The sequence below is a fragment of the Callithrix jacchus genome, chromosome 12 (assembly GCF_049354715.1).
Source record: "Callithrix jacchus isolate 240 chromosome 12, calJac240_pri, whole genome shotgun sequence".
Lineage (NCBI taxonomy): Eukaryota > Metazoa > Chordata > Mammalia > Primates > Cebidae > Callithrix > Callithrix jacchus.
The window spans coordinates 30,130,692-30,152,057 of NC_133513.1; the positions used below are offsets into that span (position 1 = coordinate 30,130,692).

At 49.2% G+C, this 21,366-nt stretch overlaps 1 protein-coding gene across 2 annotated transcripts; it reads right to left on the reverse strand.

The window, feature by feature from the left end:
* Positions 1-1,080: 1,080 nt before the first annotated feature.
* Positions 1,081-15,561, reverse strand: ZNF689 (zinc finger protein 689). Of its 2 annotated transcripts, XM_035267410.3 has the most exons (4): positions 13,990-15,561; positions 10,435-10,500; positions 9,331-9,444; positions 1,081-4,216 (listed from the first exon to the last, which is right to left on the reverse strand). In XM_035267410.3, the coding sequence occupies exons 1-4, from the start codon at positions 14,216-14,218 to the stop codon at positions 3,033-3,035; spliced, it is 1,593 nt and encodes a 530-aa protein (XP_035123301.1). In that variant the 5' UTR covers positions 14,219-15,561; the 3' UTR covers positions 1,081-3,032. The 2 variants fall into 2 exon arrangements, with proteins under 2 accessions (XP_035123301.1, XP_002756115.1); XM_002756069.6 differs by lacking the exons at positions 10,435-10,500; positions 13,990-15,561 and adding an exon at positions 9,643-10,195.
* Positions 15,562-21,366: the final 5,805 nt, after the last annotated feature.

Below are 21,366 nucleotides of genomic sequence, written 5' to 3' on the forward strand. Positions count from 1 at the left end.
GTATTTAAATGCCCCAAAATTCTGTAACAAGGCCCTTACGCCTTTATGCTCAACCCACTCCCACACTGGTGAGTGTACTTTCATTTTCAATGAATCCCTGTATTCCTTCCTTGCTTTGCTTGTGCATTTTGTCCAATTCTTTGTTCAAGACACCAAGAACCTGAACACCCTCCACTAGTGACAAGTCTTACCCTGTTGCCTAGGCCAGAGTGCAATGGTGCCATCACAGCTTACTGTAGCCTAGACCAACCAGGGTCAAGCAATCCTCCCACTTCACCTCAGCCTCCTGAGTAGCTGGGACCACAGGCACGTGCCACCACACGGGTTAATTTTTTATTTTTGTAGCAGGGTCTTGCTATGTTGCCCGGGCTGGTCTCTAACTTCCAGGTTCAAACAATCCTCCCGTCTTGGCCTCCCAAAGTGCTGGGATTACAGGCATGAGCCACTGCGCCCAGGCTGGAAGACATTAATATTGAAGGTTCAACTGAGGTTAAAGGAAAGTATCATGGCCCCTCCTCTCAGCAGCAAGGCAGTGTTTTTCTTCACAGCTCATATCTAGGCATGGAGACAGATGGGAGATTACCCCAGACTGAGACTGTGTATTAGTTCATTATTTTGATTGCAAATATCAGAAACTCAAACCACCTTAAGCATCAAGGGGAAGTTATTGGAAGGATGCTAGGATCTCTTCCTGAATAAAGAACCAGGATTACAGCTGCTGCTCAGATGGAGTGAAGTGCCTCAGGGAACCTAGGAAGTCGTCTCCCGTCTTTGTTCTCCACAGACTACATCATGGAATTTAGCCACCAGTGGCTCTCAAGTTTTATGAATTACAATCCAGTCCCAGAGAAAGTTATAAAATTCCTAGCTGAGGAAATCCTTGCATCTGTCTGGTGGTAAAGGGCAGGGGAAAGAGCCAGCTCTACCAGGGGTCTGGGCAGACCTGGTAATATGTCTTTCCTGGGCAGGACAGGTCTCCTGGTCTGAAGGACTGGCTCTCCCATCAGAACAGCAAAAATTGCTACTGAGTCAAGGAGCTAAAGTGACATTTTGTAAACAGCAATTACACAAGGAACAGAATTCATTCATCAGACATTTTATTTTTTATTTTTGAGACAGTTTCACTCTTGTTGCCCAGGCTGGAATGCAATGGTGCAATCTCCGCTCACTGCAACCTCCGCCTCCTGGGTTCAAGTGATTCTCCTGCTTCAGCCTCCAGAGTAGCAGGGATCACAGACATGCACCACCACGCCCGGCTAATTTTGTACTTTTAGTAGAGACAGGGTTTTATCATGTTGCCCAGGCTGGTCTTGAACTCCTGACCTCAGGTGATCCACCCACCTCGGCCTCCCAAAGTGCTGGGATTACAGGCCTGAGCCACCGGGCCGGGCCTCATTCATCAGCCATTTTAATGAGACCCAATCTGATATGACCCCTTCTTTAGGGTAGCTCACCATCCAAGGAGAAACAGTTACAATGTTACAATGCAACTTGTTAAGTATGTAATTACATAATGCTGTGTTCCCTAGCTGCTCCCAGGCTTGGGGTGAGATCAGGAGAGCTGTAGGAAGAAGCCACAGGGGTAAAAGGATAACTCACTCCAGTTGTTGAAATATGAAATGAGTCACATCTGGAAATTCTAATTTGGTGCCGCTGCCCAGGGCAAACTGGTAGGCCTTGTTCACATTTAACTTGGTAAAGCTTTACGAAGCACCTACCCGGCAGGTGCCATGAAGGCGGATCAAATTAAACATGCTGCTGCTGCCTCTCTGGAGGGAGGCCGGCATGGATACAGCTTGATGACTATAGGCTCTTCCTCTCTGTATTCAATTCCCTCTTTCTATCCTCCTTGAATGGTCTCACCTCATTTTGTGAAAAAATGTTGACTGAGGCCTCAAGGAAGTTCTGTGCCGATTCTCCTTCTGATGAGAATCAGGGTCGAGTAAGGCCCAATTCTCCAGGTTTTTCTAGCCACTGGCTGCTTGGAACCAATCCAGGTCTGCCAGGTAAAACACAAGCCAGTCCCATTTGCACTTCCTGCTGCTTAACCCCAGGTCACTGCTTCTCCTTAAGACAGACCTTCTCCCAGAGCTTACTGTGCCTGTCTCATACCCAGCCTGAACCAATTTTCCAAACACAAGATGAAGACTTCGGCTTATAGCATTTTTTTTTAAGTTTGGGCATTTATATATATCTGCAGCCCAATAAACCCCTGGTACCATGCAGCTCCCCCCAAATTCAGTGCAACCAAAGCTGCTGAAACAAGTGCAGCCCCAGAAGGCATAGTGGCACTGTGGGTGCTACCTTATTTTTATATGACCCTTCAAAAGGGACACTGAAAACCCAGTGCCTGTTTGGAGATCATGTGTGGAAATTGAAACCCTGACTTTAAGGAATGACCAAATTAGTGCTATTTAACTGAAAACTTGGGGGCAAAGTTGTTGTAATTAAGTTATCTGAAGGGCTGCCATGTAGATGAAGTAAACATATAGTAGGCAAGGTTTGCAGAGGAGAATGTGGTACTTATTCTAAAGATCCCACAATGAAATGACCTGCCTTGTGAGGTAGTGAGCTCCCTGTCAAGGGAGAGTTTCGAGCAAGGGGTAGACCACTTGGCAGGAGTGTCGTAGAAATTGGGCTAAACCAGATTTTTCCAACCTAGTATGGAGGAAGAGGCAGAGTAGGGGAAGGTCCTGCCCCTATAAATGAGATTCTCCTGATTGCATGCAAGATGTGCACAGACTGAGAAGCAGGCAGCCCCTAAAATAGATGGGGAGAACTTTAGCCCTGATATCCACACAGACTATTTTAGGATGGGTAGCTGGGAAAACTTCAACCAAATGATGTCACCTCTCCTAATGGGACTGTTCCAGACACGCACAGGTAGGCAGCCAGTGCAGTGCAAGATACTGAAGTTCGGCTCTGGGCATCAAGAGACCCAGGTTTGTTTTAACTCTGCCCTGTATGACCTGGGGCTCCTCCTTCCCTTTTCTGGGCCCCTCCAGGAAATGAACGTAGGCAGTCCTTCCCTTCTAATGGGCATTGCCCCTCTGGCTAGAGCCCCCGATAGCAGATCTAGGGCTACAGTTTGGGGCCTTGGGGCTACACTTGTGAACGGCCAGAGACCACCTCTGGCGGAAGCACCGGCCACACTCGAGGCAGGGGAAAGGTTTCTCCCCCGTGTGCAGCAGCTGGTGCTGGGCCAGGTGGCTCCACTGAGCAAAGCGCTTGGAGCAAAGGTCGCAGGCATAGGGCCGCTCGCCCGAGTGCACGCGCCGGTGGCTGGCCAGTAGCGAGGGATAGGCGAAGCGGCGGCCGCAGTCGTCGCAGGCATGCAGCTTCTCCTCGGTGTGCGTGCTGCGATGAATGGCCAGGGAGCCGCTCCGCCGGAAGGCACGCCCACAGTCTGGGCAGGGGTAGGGCTTCTCTCCGGTGTGCAAGAGCTGGTGCTGGAGCAGTGTGCTGCGCTGGGAGAAGCGGGCCTCACAGTGCTCGCAGGCATAGGGACGCTCCCCGGAGTGCACACGCCGGTGACTAACCAGGCGAGAGGAAGAAGAAAAGCGCCGTTCGCAGTCCGGGCACGGGTAGGGCTTCTCACCCGTGTGGATACGCTGGTGGATGACGAGGGCAGTGCGCTGGCGGAAGCGGCGGTTGCACTCGAGGCAGGTGTAAGGCTTCTCTCCTGTGTGTGTGCGCTGGTGGATGGCTAGCAGGGATGGGTAGGCGAAGCGACGCCCGCAGCTAGGGCACTGGTGGGGTTTCTCGCCTGTGTGTGTGGTCCGGTGATTGGCCAAGGACCGGCTCCTCCGGAAGCAGCGGCCACAGTCAGGGCAGTGGTAGGGCTTCTCCCCTGTGTGGATGACCTGGTGCTGGGAGAGGTTCTTGCGCTGAGAGAAACGTTTGCCACACTGGTCACAAACATAGGGGCACTCGCCGGAGTGTGCTCGCCGGTGACTGACCAGCAGGGATGGGTAGGAAAAGCGGCGCCCACAGTCTGGACAAGGGTAAGGCTTTTTTAGATTCTGGGCGCACTTGTGGCTCTCCAGGGCTGGGCGATCCGGGAAGGTACAGCCACAGTCAGGGCAGATGGGGCCCCCAGACGTCTGCCTGGGAATCAGCCGGGGTTTGCTGGGCCTCCGGCCTCGCTTCCCCTTTCGGGGTGCCTCCTTAGGCGGAAATACTTCCTTTTCCCCATTCTTCTTTCTGGTTTTGCTTTCTATAGGAATACAGAAGAATTAATTTAACACATACTGGGCTCCTGCTCTTGTCAATTACATTATAGGTTACAAGACCAATAGACTAACCCCCTGGCCTCAATTCCTAGTGCCACAGACAGCTAAATGTGACGTACTATCATGGAAATATGGTGTGCATTACAGGAGTTTCTAACCCAGCTTGGAGAAATCTAGGAAGATTTCTTGGAGATCAAGCAAACTTTAAAAATTGAGGCCGGGCTGGGCGCGGTGGCTCAAGCCTGTAATCCCAGCACTTTGGGAGGCTGAGGCGGGTGGATCACGAGGTCAAGAGATCAAGACCACCCTGGTCAACATGGTGAAACCCCGTCTCTACTAAAAATACAAAAAATTAGCTGGGCATGGTGGCGCGTGCCTGTAATCCCAGCTACTCAGGAGGCTGAGGCAGGAGAATTGCCTGAACCCAGGAGGCAGAGGTTGCGGTGAGCCGAGATCGCGCCATTGCACTCCAGCCTGGGTAACAAGAGCAAAACTCTGTCTCAAAAAAAAAAATTGAGGCCGGATGCAGTGGCTCACACCTGTAATCCCAGCACTTTGGGAGACCAAGGCAGGCGGATCACGAGGTCAGGAGCTCAAGACCGGCCTGATTAACATAGTGAAACCCCGTCTCTATACAAAAATTAGCCTGGTGTGGTGGCCCATGCCTGTAATCCCAGCTACTCAGGAGGCTAAGGCAGGAGAATCACTTGAACCCAGGAGGCGGAGGTTGCAGTGAGCTGAGATTGCATCACTGCACTCCAGCCTGGGTGACAGAAAAAAAAAAAATTATATGTTTTTGAAGAGGTAAGAAGCTTACATCATTCAAAAGTCAAAATATCAGCCAGGCATGGTGGTTTGCGCTTGTAATTCCAGCACTGTGAGAGCCCAAGGCAGGAGGACTGCTTGAGCCCAAGAGTTCAAGATCAGCCTGGGCAACATAGTAAGACCCCCATCTCTATACCAAATATAAATAGTAGCCTGGCAATGGTGGCATGCAGGCCTGCCTGTAGTCCTAGCTACTTTGAAGGCTGAGGTAGAGGATTACTTAAGCCCAGAAGTTCAAGGCTACTGTGAACCATGATGGCACCACTGTACTCCAGCCTAGGTAACAGAGCAAGACCCTATCTCGAAAATAAAGAAAAAGTCAAAATATTAATAAAGAGGCTGGGCGCAGTGGCTCACACCGATAATCCCAGCACTTTGGGAGGCCGAGGTGGGTGGATCACGAGGTCAAGAGTCGAGACCATCCTGGTCAACAAGGTGGAACCCCGTCTCTACTAAAAATACAAAAAAATTAGCTGGGCATGGTGGTGCACGCCTGTAGTCCCAGCTACTCGGGAGGCTGAGGCAGGACAATTGCTTGAACCCAGAAGGCGGAGGTTGCGGTGAGCTGAGATCGTGCCATTGCACTCCAGTCTGGGTAACAACAGCGAAACTCCATCTCAAAAAAAAAAAATTAATAAAGGAACACAGAGAAGTCTTGCTCCCACCATTTCCCCATCTACCTTGTAGAAACCATATTAGTTTCTTTCCATTTTTTGATGTAATACAAATGTCACTTTCCCTATTTTTCTTCCATAAGGAGTTGCAGATACATGCTTTACTGCATACATACATTCTCTTCCCCAACGTTTCTTTCTTTTTTTTTTTTGAGACAGAATCTTGCTCTGTCACCCAGGCTAGAGTGCAATGGCACAATCTCGGCTCACTGAAACCTCTGCCTTCCAGGTTCAAGCACTTCTCCCTGCCTCAGCTTCCCAAGTAGCTGAGCTTAGAGGTATGCACCACCAGGCCTGGCCAATTTTTCTTTTTTTTTTAAGACAGAGTTTCACTCTGTCACCCAGGATGGAGTGCAGTGACGAATCTCAGCTCACTGCAACCTCTGCCTCCCGAGTTCAAGCAATTCTTCTGCCTTAGCCTCCTGAGTAGCTGGGATTACAGGTACCCACCATCATGCCCAGCTAATTTTTGTATTTTTAGTAGAGATAGGGTTTCACCATGTTGGCCAGTCTGGTCTCAAACTCCTGACCTTGTGATCTGCCCACCTAGGCCTCCCAAAGCGCAGGGTTACAGGCATGAGCCACCGCACCCAACCAATTTTTTGGATTTTTAGTAGAGATGGGGTTTCACCATGTTGGGCAGGTTGGTCTTGAACTCCTGACTTCAGGTGATCTGCCCACCTCTCTTATATATAAAAGACTACATATACATACCTTATACACACTTTACTGTGCCTTCATTTTTTCACTTAATATATTCTTGGGCCGGGCATGGTGGCTCATGCCTGTAATTCCAGCACTTTGGGAGGCCAAGGCCGGTGGATCATGAGGTCAGGAGTTCAAGACCATCCTGGCCAACATGGTGAAACCTTATCTCTACTAAAAATACCAAAAAAAAAATTAGCATGGTGGTACACGCCTGTAGTCCCAGCTACCCAGGAGGCTGAGGCAGGAGAACTACTTGAACCCAGGAGGTGGAGACTGCAGTGAGCCGAGATCTTGCCAGTGCACTACAGTCTGGGTGACAGAATGAGACTCCGTCTCAAAAAAAAAAAAAGGATGTGTATATATATTTATATATATTTATTTATTTGTGTATATTCTTTTTTTTGTTTTTTTTTTTTGAGACGGAGTTTCACTGTTGTTGTTTGGCGCGATCTCTCCTGAGTAGCTGGGATTACAGGCACGCGCCACCATGCCCAGCTAATTTTTGTATTTTTAGTAGAGACGGGGTTTCACCATGTTGACCAGGATGGTCTTGATCTCTTGACCTTGTGATCCACCCGCCTCGGCCTCCCAAAGTGCTGGGATTACAGGCATGAGCTACCGCGCCCGGCCCTATTTATGTATATTCTAAAGATCATTTTATGTTAGCATGTCTTTTCTCTATTTTACAGTTGCACAGAATTCCATTGTGGATGAGCCATGGTTTATTTGACTTAGCTGATTCTTTAAAAAATGAGGCTGGGCACTGTGGCTCACACCTTTAATCCTAGCACTTTGGGAGGCTAAGGCAGGTGGAACACCTGAGGTCAGGAGTTCAAGACCAGCCTGGCCAACATGGTGAAAGTCCGTCTCTACAAAAATTAGCTGGGCATGATAGTGGGTGCCTGTAATCTCAGCTACTTGGGAGGCTGAGGAGGAAGAATCAGTTGAACCCAGGAGGCAGAGGTTGCAGTGAGCCAAGATTGTATCATTGCACTCCAGCCTGGGAGATAGAGTGAGACTCCATCTAAAAAAAAAAAAAAAAAAAAGAATTAACATCATGTAGTGTTAGTCCCAAGGCTCAGCGTACAGTGTGCACAGGCCCTAAGATCTTCTTAGACACAAATTGTAAGGCAAGACATGGAAACCCGTGAGGGATGAGCTGGCAGTGATTGGGTCAAAAAGACCTCTAAGCTAGTGGTTCTCAAACTTCACTGTGATTAGAATCATTCGGAGGACTTACTGAAACAGCCTGCCAGGCCCTACCGCCTGTTTTAGATTCAGTAGGTCTGGGGTAGGGTTCAAGACTTTGAATTTCTAACAAGTTCCCAAGTAATGCTGCTGCTGGTCTGAGACCACGCTCTGAGAACCACTGCTGCTAGCATTTTTAAGGACTTTGGACTGTATTTTACCCAATGGTTTTCATTTTTCTTTTTTTTTAAGATGGAGTCTCGCTCTGTCACCTAGGTTGGAATGCAATGGTGCAATCTTGGCTCACCACAACATATGCCTCTGGGTTCAAGTGATTCTCCTGCCTCAGCCTCCCAGGTAGCTGAGATTACAGGTGCCTGCCACCATATCCGGCTAATTACCTAATGTTTTTTGTTTTTTTTATTTTTGTCTTTTGGCCACAATAGGTTTTCTTTCTTTCTTTTTTTTTTTTCCTGAGACTAAGTCTTGCTGTGTCACCCAGGCTGGAGTGCAGTGACAAGATCTCAGCTCACTGCAAGTTTCGCCTCCTGGGTTTAAGCAATTCTCCCTGCCTCAGCCTCTTGAGTAGCTAGGATTACAGGTGCCCACCACCACACTCAGCTAATTTTTATATTTTTTAGTAGAGACGGGGTTTCGCCATGCTGGCCAGGCTGGTCTTGAACGAACTGCGGACCTCTAGTGATCCACCCGCTTCAGCCTCCCCAAAGTGCTGGGATTACAGGCATGAGCCACTACGCCCAGCGGGTTTTCAAACCTAGATGCACATCTGAATCAACTGAGACTATTTTTTAAAATGCAAGTTCCTAAATATTCACACCAGTGAATGAATAGCTCTGGGATGGGGTCCTGGAACCTGCATTTTTACCAAGTTTCCCAAATGACTTAGATATAAGCAATGGCCATTTGACAACCTTGGCAAAAATTAACTGAAAAGTTTTAAACGAGGAAATATTATGGTCAGATCTGAATCTTGGGCAGCTAACCCTGGTCTTGGAGAATCTGGCACTAAAATTCCAGCTCAGATCTATCTTCTACTATGGGTTGGATCTGGGACCCTTCTACCTGAATAGGGTTAAGCAGAGCCAGTTGGATTCTGGGGGACTGCAGTATGTCCTTCACTGATTAGGGTCATCCTGCGTAAGACCAGAAAGAGGCCCCTGCATCCCAGGCAGCTGTCCTCCATGAGCTCCGTTCAACCAAACCCAGAAAACTCTGAGAAGATTAGGATATCTTTGGTCCAATTCAAAGGTGGCTAGAGGCAGACATCCCGGAAAGGAGGCAGAGGATAGCACCTGTTAAAAGCTCACTGACTCTGGCTGGCTGCAATGGCTCACACCAGTAACCCCTGCATTTTGGGAGGCCAAGGCAGGAGGATTGTTTGAGGCCAGAACTTCAAGACCAAACTGGGCAACGTAGCAAGACAATGTCTCTACAAAAAGAAGAAGAAGAACAAGCAGCAGCAGCCCACTGATTCATTCACACAATGGAAAACTGCAGCTTGCAGACTGACATGGGAATCTCTGTGTGGTGGACTGGCCCCACACCACCAAAAACAAGACGCTGAGGCTGGGAAGATGAATACATGAAATACGCGGCATCCCTTAGCCAAACCAAAACTCTGGAGTCGTTAGAGGTAGAACGTTATAGGACTGCCGGCTCTGCTTGGTTTATTTCTCACTCACTTCTCTGGACTGTTAGCCCTCTCGGGTACTCCTGCGGATCTAGGGCAGCCGGTTCCCAATCATCGGTATTTCGTTCCAACCAGGAGATGAGGGCTGGTTTGGGACCTGCGCACCCTGGAGAAGGAGAGCAAGTCAGAGGGCCAGCTCCTAGATCATGCCGGGTAATATCTCCCCGACGGCACGTCCCGCCAAGCCCCTGCCCACCTCCCCTAACAACCTGGTCGCTAGCCAGGACCGTCGCCTTCCTGCCTCCCCCCGCCCGGGCTCCGACATCCCTTCGAGCCCCGCGGCAGCGGATGGGGCCGGCCTCACCGAGCGCGCCCAGGTGGCCGTAGGTCTCCCGCATCACGTCCCGGTACAGGGCCCTCTGCGCGGGCCGCAGGCAGCCCCACTCCTCCGAGGAGAAGTATACGGCCACGTCCACGAACTTCAGAGCCCTCGGCCTCCTGCCCCTTTTCCGACTGGGTCTGGCCTCTCCCGGTCCCCGAACGGGGAGCAGAGCCGAAGGAGGCGCCATGGGACCCGAGGAACCGGCGCCACGGCCTTCCCCGTCCAGGCCTCGGCCCTCGGGCGCTGGCGGCCCCTGGGATCGAGGAGACCCCGCCGGACCAGGGCTGAGCGTGGCTGGGGAGGCCCGTTGGGAATCGGAATCGGCTGCCCGTGGGGCTAACGGAGACCTTTTGCTGTTATTCAGGAAACTCCTGCCCGAACTTGGGTGAAAGGCACCGGAAGATGCCTTCGGGGAAAATGGCGGCGCTGCTACTGCACCGCCTTTGCCTGGAACACAGGCAGCTTCCAGCTATCGATTTTATTGACCGGAGCGCCATGCCGGCTTCCTAACCTCTTTGCCCTCAAGTGTAATGGCGCCGCGATTGGGCTTCACGCCCTCTTTTTTGCCCCTCCCCATTACGCACGTTCATTGGACGGCAGCCGAAGATCGAGCGTTCTGATTGGGTATTGGCAATGGCGGCCCGTTTGAACGAAGCCAAGAGATGCATAAGGGCAGGAAGCTGGACCACTAAGGTCAGGCGAGTACAAGGAATAGTTGTGAAGCGACTTGCAAGGCGAGTACAAGGAATTAGTTGTGAAGTGACTTGCACCGACCTGTGGACAGCAAGAGGCCTCTCGGGCTGTTTTCCGCTGTTCGACTCTGGCAGGCTCTGCCAATTTCTGAAAGAGAGAACGATTTGAGTGATGGAGCCACTCTGGCCGAGCTAGAGCTGACATTATTTTGAGTTCCTTTTTGTGGCATTCTCAGAGCATTCTTGGCTTTGGAGAACGGTTACCTTTGTTGCCCTTCAGGGGAGGGAATTAATGTTAGCATTTCCTGGGCGCAGGCGCCGTGCCCAGCGTATTACATATTTCATCTTTATTATTTATTATTTTTGAGACAGAGTCCGGCTCTGTGGTGCAATCTCGGCTCACTGCAACTTCTGCTTCCCAGGTTCAAGCGATTCTCCTGCCTCAGCCTCCTGAGTAACTGGGATTACAGGCTGCCCTGTCACGCCCGGCTAATTTTCGTATTGTTTAGTAGAGACGGAGTTTCACCATGTTAGCCAGGCTGGTCTCGAACTTCTGACCTCAAGTGATCCACCCACCTCGGCCCCACAAAGTGCTAGGATTACAGGTGTGAGCCACCGCACTCAGCCTTTTTTTTTTTTTTTTTTTTGAGAAAAAAAAGTCTCTGTCACCCAGACTGGATGGAATGCACTGGTGCAATTTTAGCTTACTGCAGCCTCTAACTCCTGGGTTCAAGCAATCCTCCCACCTCAGCCTTCAGAGTAGCTGGGACTACTGGTCTGCACTACCAAGCCTGGCTAATTTTTTATATTATTTGTTGAGTCGGGATCTCCCTGTGTTGCTCAGGCTGGTCTTGAACTCCTGGGCTCAAGTGATCTTCTTGCCTCGGCCTCCCAAAGTACTGGGATTACAAGTATGAGCCACAGCATCGGAGCCGGTTTTGAGACTGGGTCGCATTCCATTGCCCAAGCTGGAATGAAGGCACACACCACAACGCTCTGCTAATTTTTTATATTTTTTGTAGAGGGGGGGTTTTGCCATGTTTCCCAGGCTGGTCTTGAACTCCTGAGCTCAAGCAATCTGCTCGTCTTGGTCTCCCAAAGTACTGAGATTACAGGTGTGAACCACCGCACCCAGCCCATTATTAATTCTTTACTACCATTTTGTGAACTGATGGTTATCCTCCTGGTTCTGCTAGGGATTCCATAAGTTTCCAGGGCCATACTGCTAGTAAGGAGGAGGAACAAAGACTTAAACCTGGGGCAGACAAGGCCTTTATTCCTACCACTAATAGGCATCCTTCCTTCGCAGTGCCCTAATTTGCTTGCTAAACCAGGAATCCACCTGAGCTCTTGTTTTCTTCTCAAGTTCAATATTGTGCATAGTCTCCCTACATTATTTTCATGTGATATTTGTCCAATGTACAAAGCATAATGCTAGGCAATTAGGAGAGGCTACATAAATAAGTCATAGGCCATGCTTTGAATGGAGCTTAGAGTCTAGCAAAGCATATAAATTGATATCGAATTATAATAGAATGAATCAAGCATGTCTGTGAAAGGCACCAAAAATTGCTGATGGAAAGACCCAGCACCCACCCTGTTACCCCGCACTTCTGTGTATGTGTTACGTGCAGTTTCACCAGTTCAATACCACCCTCAAGGGTCCTGGGAGCAAGAGAATATACCATTTGCCACATCTCTTAGCTAGTGACATGCACATCTATCTCTCTAATCCTTTAATCAATATTGTAAGGCACGTACTATGGGCAAAACCCTAACTTCAAAGCCTTCAAGGAATAAAGACAAACAATGTGATAGGAAAAGCCACAAAAGAAGAAGGCAGTGAGGCTGGGAGCAGTAGCTCACACCTGTAATCCCAGCACTTTGGGAGGCCGAGGTGGGCAGATCACAAGGACAAGGGATCGAGACCATCCTGGCTAACATGGTGAAACCCCATCTCTACTAAAAATACAAAAAAATTAGCCAGGTGTGATGGCACACACCTGTAGTCTGAGCTACTCGGGAGACTGAGGCAGGAGAATCACTTGAACCCGGGAGGCAGAGGTTGCAGTGAGCCGAGATCACACCACTGCACTCCAGCCTGGGTGACAGAGCAAGACTCTGTCTCAATTTAAAAAAAAATTAGCCGGGCATGGTGGCACATTTCTAGAGTCTCTGCTACTTGGAAGGCTGAGGCACAATAATTGTTTTGTTTGAGATGGAGTTTTGCTCTTGTTGCCCAGGCTGGAGTGCAATGGCACGATCATGGCTCACCGCAACCTCCGTCTCCGCAGTTCAAGTGATTCTTCTGCCTCAGCCTCCCAAGTAGCTGAGATTACAGACATGCGCCACCACACCCAGCTAATTTTTACTTTTAGTGGAGACAGGGTTTCTCCATGTTGGTCAAGCTGGTCTGGAACTCCCAACCTCAGGTGATCTGCCCACCTTGGCCTCCCAAAGTGCTGGGATTACAGCCGTGAACCATCACGCCTGGCCAAAGAGAATTGTTTGAACCCGAAGGCAGAGTTTGCAGTGATCCAAGATGATGCCACTGCACTCCAGCCTGGGTGACAGAGAAAGACTATGTCTCAAAAAAAAAAAAAAAAAAAGGGAGGAGGAAGGAGAAGGAAGAAGGAAGAGGAGAGAGCAGTGAGATAGTCAAAGGGAGGAGTTATTTGAATAGAGGTTGTAGAAAAAAACTACAGTTACCAGACTAGGTGTAGTGGCTCATGCCTGTAATCCCAGCACTTTGGGAGGCCGAGGTGGGGGAATTACTTGAGCCTAGGAGTTCAAGACCACCCTGGGCAACATAGCAAAACCTTGTCTCTACAAAAAATACAAAAATTAGCCAGGCATGGTGTCGGGCTGTAGTCCCAGCTCCTCAGGAAGCTGATGTGGGAGGATCACTTGAGACCTAGGAGGTCAAGGCTACAGTGAGCCAAGATTGCACCACTGCACTCCAGTCTGGGCAACAGAATGAGACCCTGTCTAAAAAAAAAAAAGGGGGGGCGGGCATTAACCTCCTAATTGTGGCTGGGTGTGCCGGCATGGTGGCTCATGCCTGTAGTCCCAGCCCTTTGGGAGACTAAGGCAAGAGGATGGCTTAAGCCCAGAAGTTCAAGCCTGCAGTGAACTATGATTATTATACCACTGCACTCCAGCTTGGTCAACAGAGCAAGACCCTGTGTCCAAAAAGATAAAAACAAAAAGTAAAACAAAAACAAAAAACTAGGCTGCATGAATCTGTTAAGAAAAGTCAGGCTAGCTGGGTGCAGTGGCTCATACCTGTAATCCCAGCAATTTGGGAGGCCAAGGCGGGTGGCTCACCTGAGGTCAGGAATTTGAGACCAGCCTGGCCAACATGGTGAAACCCCATCTCCACTAAAATTTCAAAAATTAGCTGGGCATGGTGGCTTGTGCCTGTAGTCCCAGCTACTCCGGAGACTGAGACAGGAGAATCACTTGAACCTAGGAGGCGGAGGTTGCAGTGAGTCGAGATGGCACCACTGTACTACAGCCTAGGGAACAAAGCGAGACTCCATCTCAAAAAAAAAAAAAAGTCAAGTTGGGGGGGGGTTTGTTGTTTTTTTGCAGGAGAAGCAGATGCCACACTCTGGGCAGGGTTGAGGCTTCTCACCTGTATACATACGCCTGTGAATGGCCAAGGAAGTCTCTTTGGTGCATGCGCTGCACACAGTGAAAGCACCAGAAGGGCTTCTCTCCTGTGTGGATAAGCTGGTGTTGGAGCACGTTTCCCAGTCAGCAGGGGGAGTGCCACAGCATAGGCAGTGCTCACCCAAGTGCATGTGCCCGCTGGTGGCCAAAAGAGAGGGGAATGCAAACTGTATCTGTGCACACATCCACATCTGTGCATGGACAGCGCCCTCCTGAGGTGGAAGAGGTGGCTGCAGTCAGGGCACTGGCAGAGCTCGTCCCCTGTGTGGGGGCAGCTGGTGCTGGACCAAGTGAGTCCTCTGGGAGAATTAGACACTGCGTGACCCAAAAACACTGTCACCAGGTGGATTTCCTGGCATCGGACGAACAGTTAGGTGGAGGCAAAGAGCTGCCCACCACGGTTGAGACATGCTTAGGGCTTCTCCCTCACGTGTGTGCCTGTGGGTTGCCAGAGCCCCATTGTTCAAATGCAGCAGCCGCTCTGGGGGCAACAGCAGGGTGTCTGGCCTGTGTGGAGGAATGAGTGGATGCTGGAGCAGATCCTTGTCCTCAGGGGGTGGTGCCCACACAGTCACAGGGAAGGGATGCTCCAGCAATTAGACTTGGAGGGGCTGCCCAGGAAGAGGAGGGAGCTGAAGCCGCTGGAGCCTGTGTGCACTGTCACCCCATGGCTGAGGAGCCCCCAGGCCATGTCTGGTCCCAGGCCCTGCAGATGGGGCCCTTGGGTGCTCCAGGGGTCTTGCCTGTGACATGCTGACCCCTTCCTCACACAGGCCACATTCAGTTTCTTGACTTCCATTTCTTTGTTTTTCTGTCTTTTCCTTTGCATTTCTTTATTTTTATTTTTAATTCTTTTTTTTTCTTGTTTTGTTTTTGACAATCATTTCTTCCTTCTGTTCTTTCTTATTCTTGCTTTTGCAGAGACAAGAGAATTGGAACTAAGAATTATAGGGTGGTCTCACCAGGCACGGTGGCTCACGCCTGTAATTCTACCACTCTGGGAGGCCGAGACAGGTGGATCACAAAGTCAGGAGCTGAAGACCAGCCTGACCAATATGATGAAACCCTGTTTATTTTTGTAAAAATGCAAAAATTAGCTGGGCATGGTGGTATGCACCTATAATCCCAACTACTCAGGACGCTGAGGCAGGAGAATCACTTGAACCTGAAAGATGGAGGTTACAGTGAGCCAAGATTGCGGCACTGCACTCCAGCTTGGGTGACAGAGTGAGATTCCAGCTCAAAAAAAAAATTATAGATTGCTCTGGGCATGGCAGCTCAACTCATTTGAGCCCTGGAGTTGGAGACCAGCCTGGCCAACATGGTGAAACCCCATCTCTACTAAAAATACAAAAATCAACCTGGCGTGCTGGTGGGTGCCTTTCATTTCACTTTAATCCCAGCTACTTGAATGGCTGAGCCAGGAGAATCACATGAATCCAGGAGGTGGAAGTTGCAGTGAGCTGAGATCACACCACTGCATTCCAGCCTGGGTGACAGAGTGAGACTCTGTGTCAAAAAAGAAAAATAAAAAAAAAATCCTAAATGTGGGCATTTCCATGGAAACAGATTTCTCAAAAAACTGACACCTCAACAGAACACCAGAAACACCTGTTTGTTTCCATTGTAATTGCCAAGTCACCAAACTATTTACATACAGAGAGTTCTGGGAAACTTCTAATGTCAAGTTACGTTATAAGAAACAAGGGCAGGCCCACGAAGCTGGCGTGGTGAACTCTGGCCTCTGAGGCCAGGCTGGAAGAGCACACAGATCTCTTAAACTTAAGGTATTCAAAGTCAAAATTCAGGCCAGTTGCAACGGTTTACACCTTAATCCCAGCACTTTGGGAGGCTGAGACAGCGGATTGCTTGAGGCCAAGAGTTCGAGACCAGCCTGGCCAACATGATAAAATCCCATGTCTACTAAAAATACAAAAATTAGCCAGGTGTTGTGGTGCACATCTGTAATCCCAGCTACTTGGGAGGCTGAGGCAGGAGAATCACATGAGTCTGGGACACAAAGGTTGCAGTGAGCCAAGATGGTGCCACTACACTTCCATGCCCATTCCAGCCTGGGTGACAGAGAGAGACTCTGTCTAAAAAAAAAAAGAATCAGGCCTACTTTAAGAGATACCAAGTGAAATTTAGAAGAAAACAAGGTCAGCTAAAACTAGGTTCTAAAAAAAAAAATAGAAGACAACATGAGGGTAAAATTGCATTACTATGCTCAGAATACAACACACCCAAATACAGTACGACAGTGTGTGCAGCAGAGATATCATTTGTCAGATTACTTATGCCTGTGCAGAAGGGGATATGATAGGCCGGGCGTGGTGGCTCACGCCTGTAATCCCAGCACTCTGAGAGGCTGAGGCAGGCAGATCTCAAGGTCAAAAGATCGAGACCATCCTGGCCAACATGGTGAAACCCTGTCTCTACCGAAAATACAAAAATTAGCTGGGCATAGTGGCATGTGCCTGTAGTCCCAGATACTTGGGAAGCTGAGACAGGCGAATCACTTGAACCTGGGAGGTGGAGGTTGCAGTGAGCTGAGATCATGCCACTGTACTCTAGCCTAGCAACAGAGCAAGACTCTGTCTCAAAAAGAAAGAAGGAGAGAAAGGAAGGAAAGGAAAGGAAGAAAGAAAGGAAAGAAAGAAAGAAAGAAAGAAAGAAAGAAAGAAAGAAGGAAAGAAAGAAAGAAGAAAGAAAAGAAAGAAAGAGAGAGAAGGAGATATGATAGTCTGCACAGCATACACACGTGAACTGCCAAAATACGATGGGAAGATTGGCCTGACAAATTAAACACCAGCGTATTGTTCTGGCTGCTGGACTGCAGGATTCTCAATAGGTCTGGCATGGACATGATCTATGAAGGCCAAGTGGAGACGACTGGAGCTGAATACAATGTGGAAGCATTGATGGTCAGCTGAGTGCCTTTACCTGCTCTTTGGACGCAGGTCCTGCCAGAACTACCACTGACAATAAAGTGTTTGGCACCCTGAAGGGAGCTGTGGATGGAGGCTTGTCTGTCCCTCACAGCATCAAACGATTCCCTGATTATGATTCGGAAAGCAAGGAAGTTAAGGCAGAGGTACAGCGGAAGCACATCATGGGCCAGAATGTTGCAGATTACATGCGCTACTTTATGCGCGGAGATGAAGATGCTTACGAGAAGCAGTTCCCTCGGCCGGGTGCAATGTGGCTCAGGCCTGTTAATTCCAACACTTTGGGAGGCCGAGGCAGGCAGATCACCTGAAGTCAGGAGTTTTAGACCAGTCTGACCAACATGGTGAAACCCCATCTCTATTAAAAATACAAAATTAGCCAGGCATGGTGGCCATGCCTGTAATCCCAGCTACTCAGGAGGCTGAAGCAGGAGAATCACTTGAACCCGGGAGGTGGAAATTGCAATGAGCTGAGATGGAGCCACTGCATTTTAGCATGAACAACAAGAGCTAAGAGCAAGACTCTGTCTCAAAAAAACAAAAAACAAAAACAGTTCTCTCAATACATAAAGAACAGCATAACTCCAGACATGATGGAGGAGATATATAAGAAAGATTGGCCGGGAGCAATGGCTCATGCCTATAATCCCACCACTTTGGGAGGCCAAGGCAGGCTGATCACCTGAGGTCGGGAGTTAAAAACCAGCCTGACCAACCGGGAGAAACCCTGTCTCTACTAAAAACACACAGAAAAATAAGCCATGTATGGTGGCACATGTCTGTAATTCCAGCTACTCAGGGGGCTGAAGCAGGAGAATCACTTGACCCAGGAAGCAGAAGTTGCAGTGGGCCGAGATCGCGCCATTGGACTCCAGCCTGGGCAACAAGAATGAAACTCCATCTCAAAAAAGAAAAAAGAAAAAAAGAAAAGAAAAGAAAGCTCATGGTGCTATGTAACAGAATCCAGCCTATGAGAAGAAACCCAAGAAAAGAGTTAAAAAGAAGAGATGCAATGTGGTTTACGCCTGTAATCCCAACACTGGGAGGCTGAGCCAGGCGGATTACAAGATCAGGGGTTCAAGACGGGTCTGGCCAACATGGCGAAACCCTGTCTCTAATAAAAATACAAAAATTAGCTAGACATGGTGAGATAAAGTAAAGAGATTATAAGCCTCTTTACTTTATAAATAACCCAGCCACAGGGATTTCTTTCTCATTCCCCTTCTTTTTCTTCCTCTTCCTCCTCCCTTTCTTCTTCTTCTTCCCCTTCTTCCTCTCCTCCTCCTCTTCCTCCTTCTTCTTCCTCTTCCTCTTTGCTGTCAGTGAGTTTATTGTCTTTATCTGAATAATCCTCATAGAAAATTGCTTGATTTAGGCTGGGCACGGTGGCTCACACCTGTAATCCCAGCACTTTGGGAGGCTGAGGTGGGCAGAGCACAAGGTCAGGAGATTGAGACCATCCTGGCCAACATGGTGAAGCCTCATCTTTACTAAAAATACAAAAATTAGCTGGGTGTGGTGGCGCATGTCTGCAGTCCTAGCTACTAGGGAGGCCGATGCAGGAGAATTGCCTGAACCAGAGAGTTGGAGGTTGCAATGAGCTGAGATCGTGCCATTGCACCACGGCATGGTGACAGAGTGAGACATCATCTAAAAAAAAAAAGAAAAAGAAAAGAAAAAAAAGTGTTTGGTTTTGTTCTCAGTGGCCCATTCCTGAGCTCTGAGGAAGCTTAACTTCTTTTGAGCTTCCCAATCTTTCTTCCTTCTGAGCAAGGGACATTTTTTGGGGACAGTTCCACCCTCTTTCTTTTTTCTTTTTTTTTGGAGAGAGTATCTTGCTCATTCAGGCTGGAGTGCAATGGCACCATCTTGGCTCACTGCAACCTCCGTCTCCTAAGTTCAAGCGATTCTCCTGTCTCAGCCTCCTGAGTAGCTGGGACTACAGGCACCTTGACCTCAGGTGACCCACCCACCTTGGCTTCCCAAAGTGCTGGAATTACAGGTCTGAGCCATGGCACCCAGCCTATATATATATATATATTTTTTTTTTTTCTCGAGATGGAGTCTCACTCTGTTGCCCAGGCTGGAGTGCAGTGGCATGATCTCGGCTCACTGCAACCTCCACTTCCCTGGTTCAAGCAATTCTCCTGCCTTAGCCTCCTGAGTATCTGGGACTACAGGCGTGCACTGACATGCCCGGCTAATTTTTGTATTTTTAGTAGAGACAGGGTTTCACCATGTTGGCCAGGTTGGCCTCGAACTCCTGACCTCAAGTGATTCACCCACTTCAGCCTTCTAAAATGCTGGGATTACAGGCACGAGCCACCACACCCAGCCTCTGTCTCTCTTTCTTTAAGAGCCTGTAGTCCCAGCTACTCAGGAGGCTGAGACAGGAGAATCGCTTGAACCTGGGAGGTGGAGGTTGCAGTGAGCTGAGATAGTGCCACTGCACTCCACCCTGGGTGGCAGAGCAAGACTGGTCTCAAAAAAAAAAAAAAAAAGATAGAATCTTGCTCTGTTGCCCAGGCTGATTACAGTAGTGCAATCACGTCTCACTGCAGCCTCCACCTCCTGGGTCCAAGTGACCTCCCACCTTGGCCTCCTGAGTAGCTGGGACCACAGGTACACACCATCACACTGGCTCATTTTTTTCATTATTTTCTAGAGAATGAATCTATGTTGCCAAGGCCCAGGCTCAATACATTCTGTCCCCAAATTCACTTCCCCACTACCTGGCTACCCTTGGCCCAAGGATCAGGCCTGGTTTTGGAAAGGAAATGTTGGAAGACAGGGTTCTGAGGAATCTTACAAACAGGGGCCTTTAGAGAGAAGCGCTGTGTGTGGAGAGGGGGCTGCTGGCGAAAGGGCCGCCTCGTCTCACCCCCAAGGAAGGCTGACTTCTGCCTCAGCTCCACTTTCGTCATCTATCCCAGATCCTGGACACTTGGGCCTCTCAGGATCCTCGGCCTCCAGGCTCCACGACTCTTTCTTTTGCTACATCCAGGAGATGACAGCAGCTTTGGAGCCTGCAAATCCTAGAGAAGAGGCCATCTGCGGCACAGGAGGAGAGGCAGGAGCCTAGAGAAAGTGCTTCCTCTGCAGAAATGGGGTGCAACCTCTCCAGCCCTCAGAGAAGCCGCTCCCGAATAGCGGACACTCTCCTCCCAATCACTTGAACCCGGGAGGCAGAGGTTGCAGTGACCGCAGATTGGAGATGGCGCCATTGGACTCCGGCCCGGGTGACAGAGCAAATCTCCGTCTCAAAAAAAAGAAAAAAGAAAACGATTGTTTTTGCTTTCCTCTCTCCCCTGTGCTTCTCATCCACCCAAACAGATTGTCTTTTTACTCCCAGAGGTGTACAGTGGACCCTCATTCCATAATTCACCCCCCTTACAGACTACCAGGCACAGGAAATGCAATGGGCTCATTCATAGTTGAGAGGGAAGCACTCAGGCCTTGGCAACAGGGGAACCTCCTTTGAACCCTGGCTCCACCTGGCGGCAGCTGTTGGATGTAAGCAAGTGTGGGGGAGGTTCATCTGTGAAGCTGGGATCATGCTACCTATTTCACAGAAACGTCATGTGAGATTTAAATGCCTTACCTGTGTAAAGTATAGAGTCTATGACAGGCAGTTATTTCCAAAAGGTTATTATCTGAGGGAGATAGAGTTTGGCCAGCAAGAAGGATGCTTCCTAGTACGTGCCGCTATCTCTAAGCAATGAGACACACCACAGTATACATTCTTGGAGAAGCCTTGAAGTCTGAGGGTGAGGCAGGATAGGTACTCAAGGAAATGACCATGTTGTCAGGATGCAGCGACCCCACAGCCAACACAATAAGCCTCAGCATTCGCATTGTAATTGATATGCAAAGCTATCCTCACTAGGGACTGTCCCTTCTAGAGAGCATGCACATTTTCATTTTCCAGGTCATCAAACGGACCCTTTCCTCATTATAATAGTAAAAACACATCCCTGGGTGGAGATTTACGATGCTGAATGACGAGGTATGAACAAGCATGTGCAGCTACTGCGCATGTGCACCCAGAGGACCACCCAGAACATGCTTACTAGTGACACCTCTTCCCATCCCCTTATGAATAATCGTGTAAGACTCCCATAAAGGAACTCTCCCTAGGGGCCAGTCTTTGCTGTCTCATCCTTACTAGCAGCCTGCCCAGGGTGTCCTGTCTATTCTACACCTCACTTTTTTTTCCTTTGAGACAGGGTCTTGCTCTGTCACCCAGGCTGGAGTGCAGAGGTGCGATTTCGCCTCACTACCATCTCTGCCTCCCGGGCTCCAGCAATCCTCCCACCTCAGCCTCCTGAGTAGCTGGGACTACAAGCGTACACCATCATGCACAGCTAATTTTTCTATTCTTAGTAAAAACA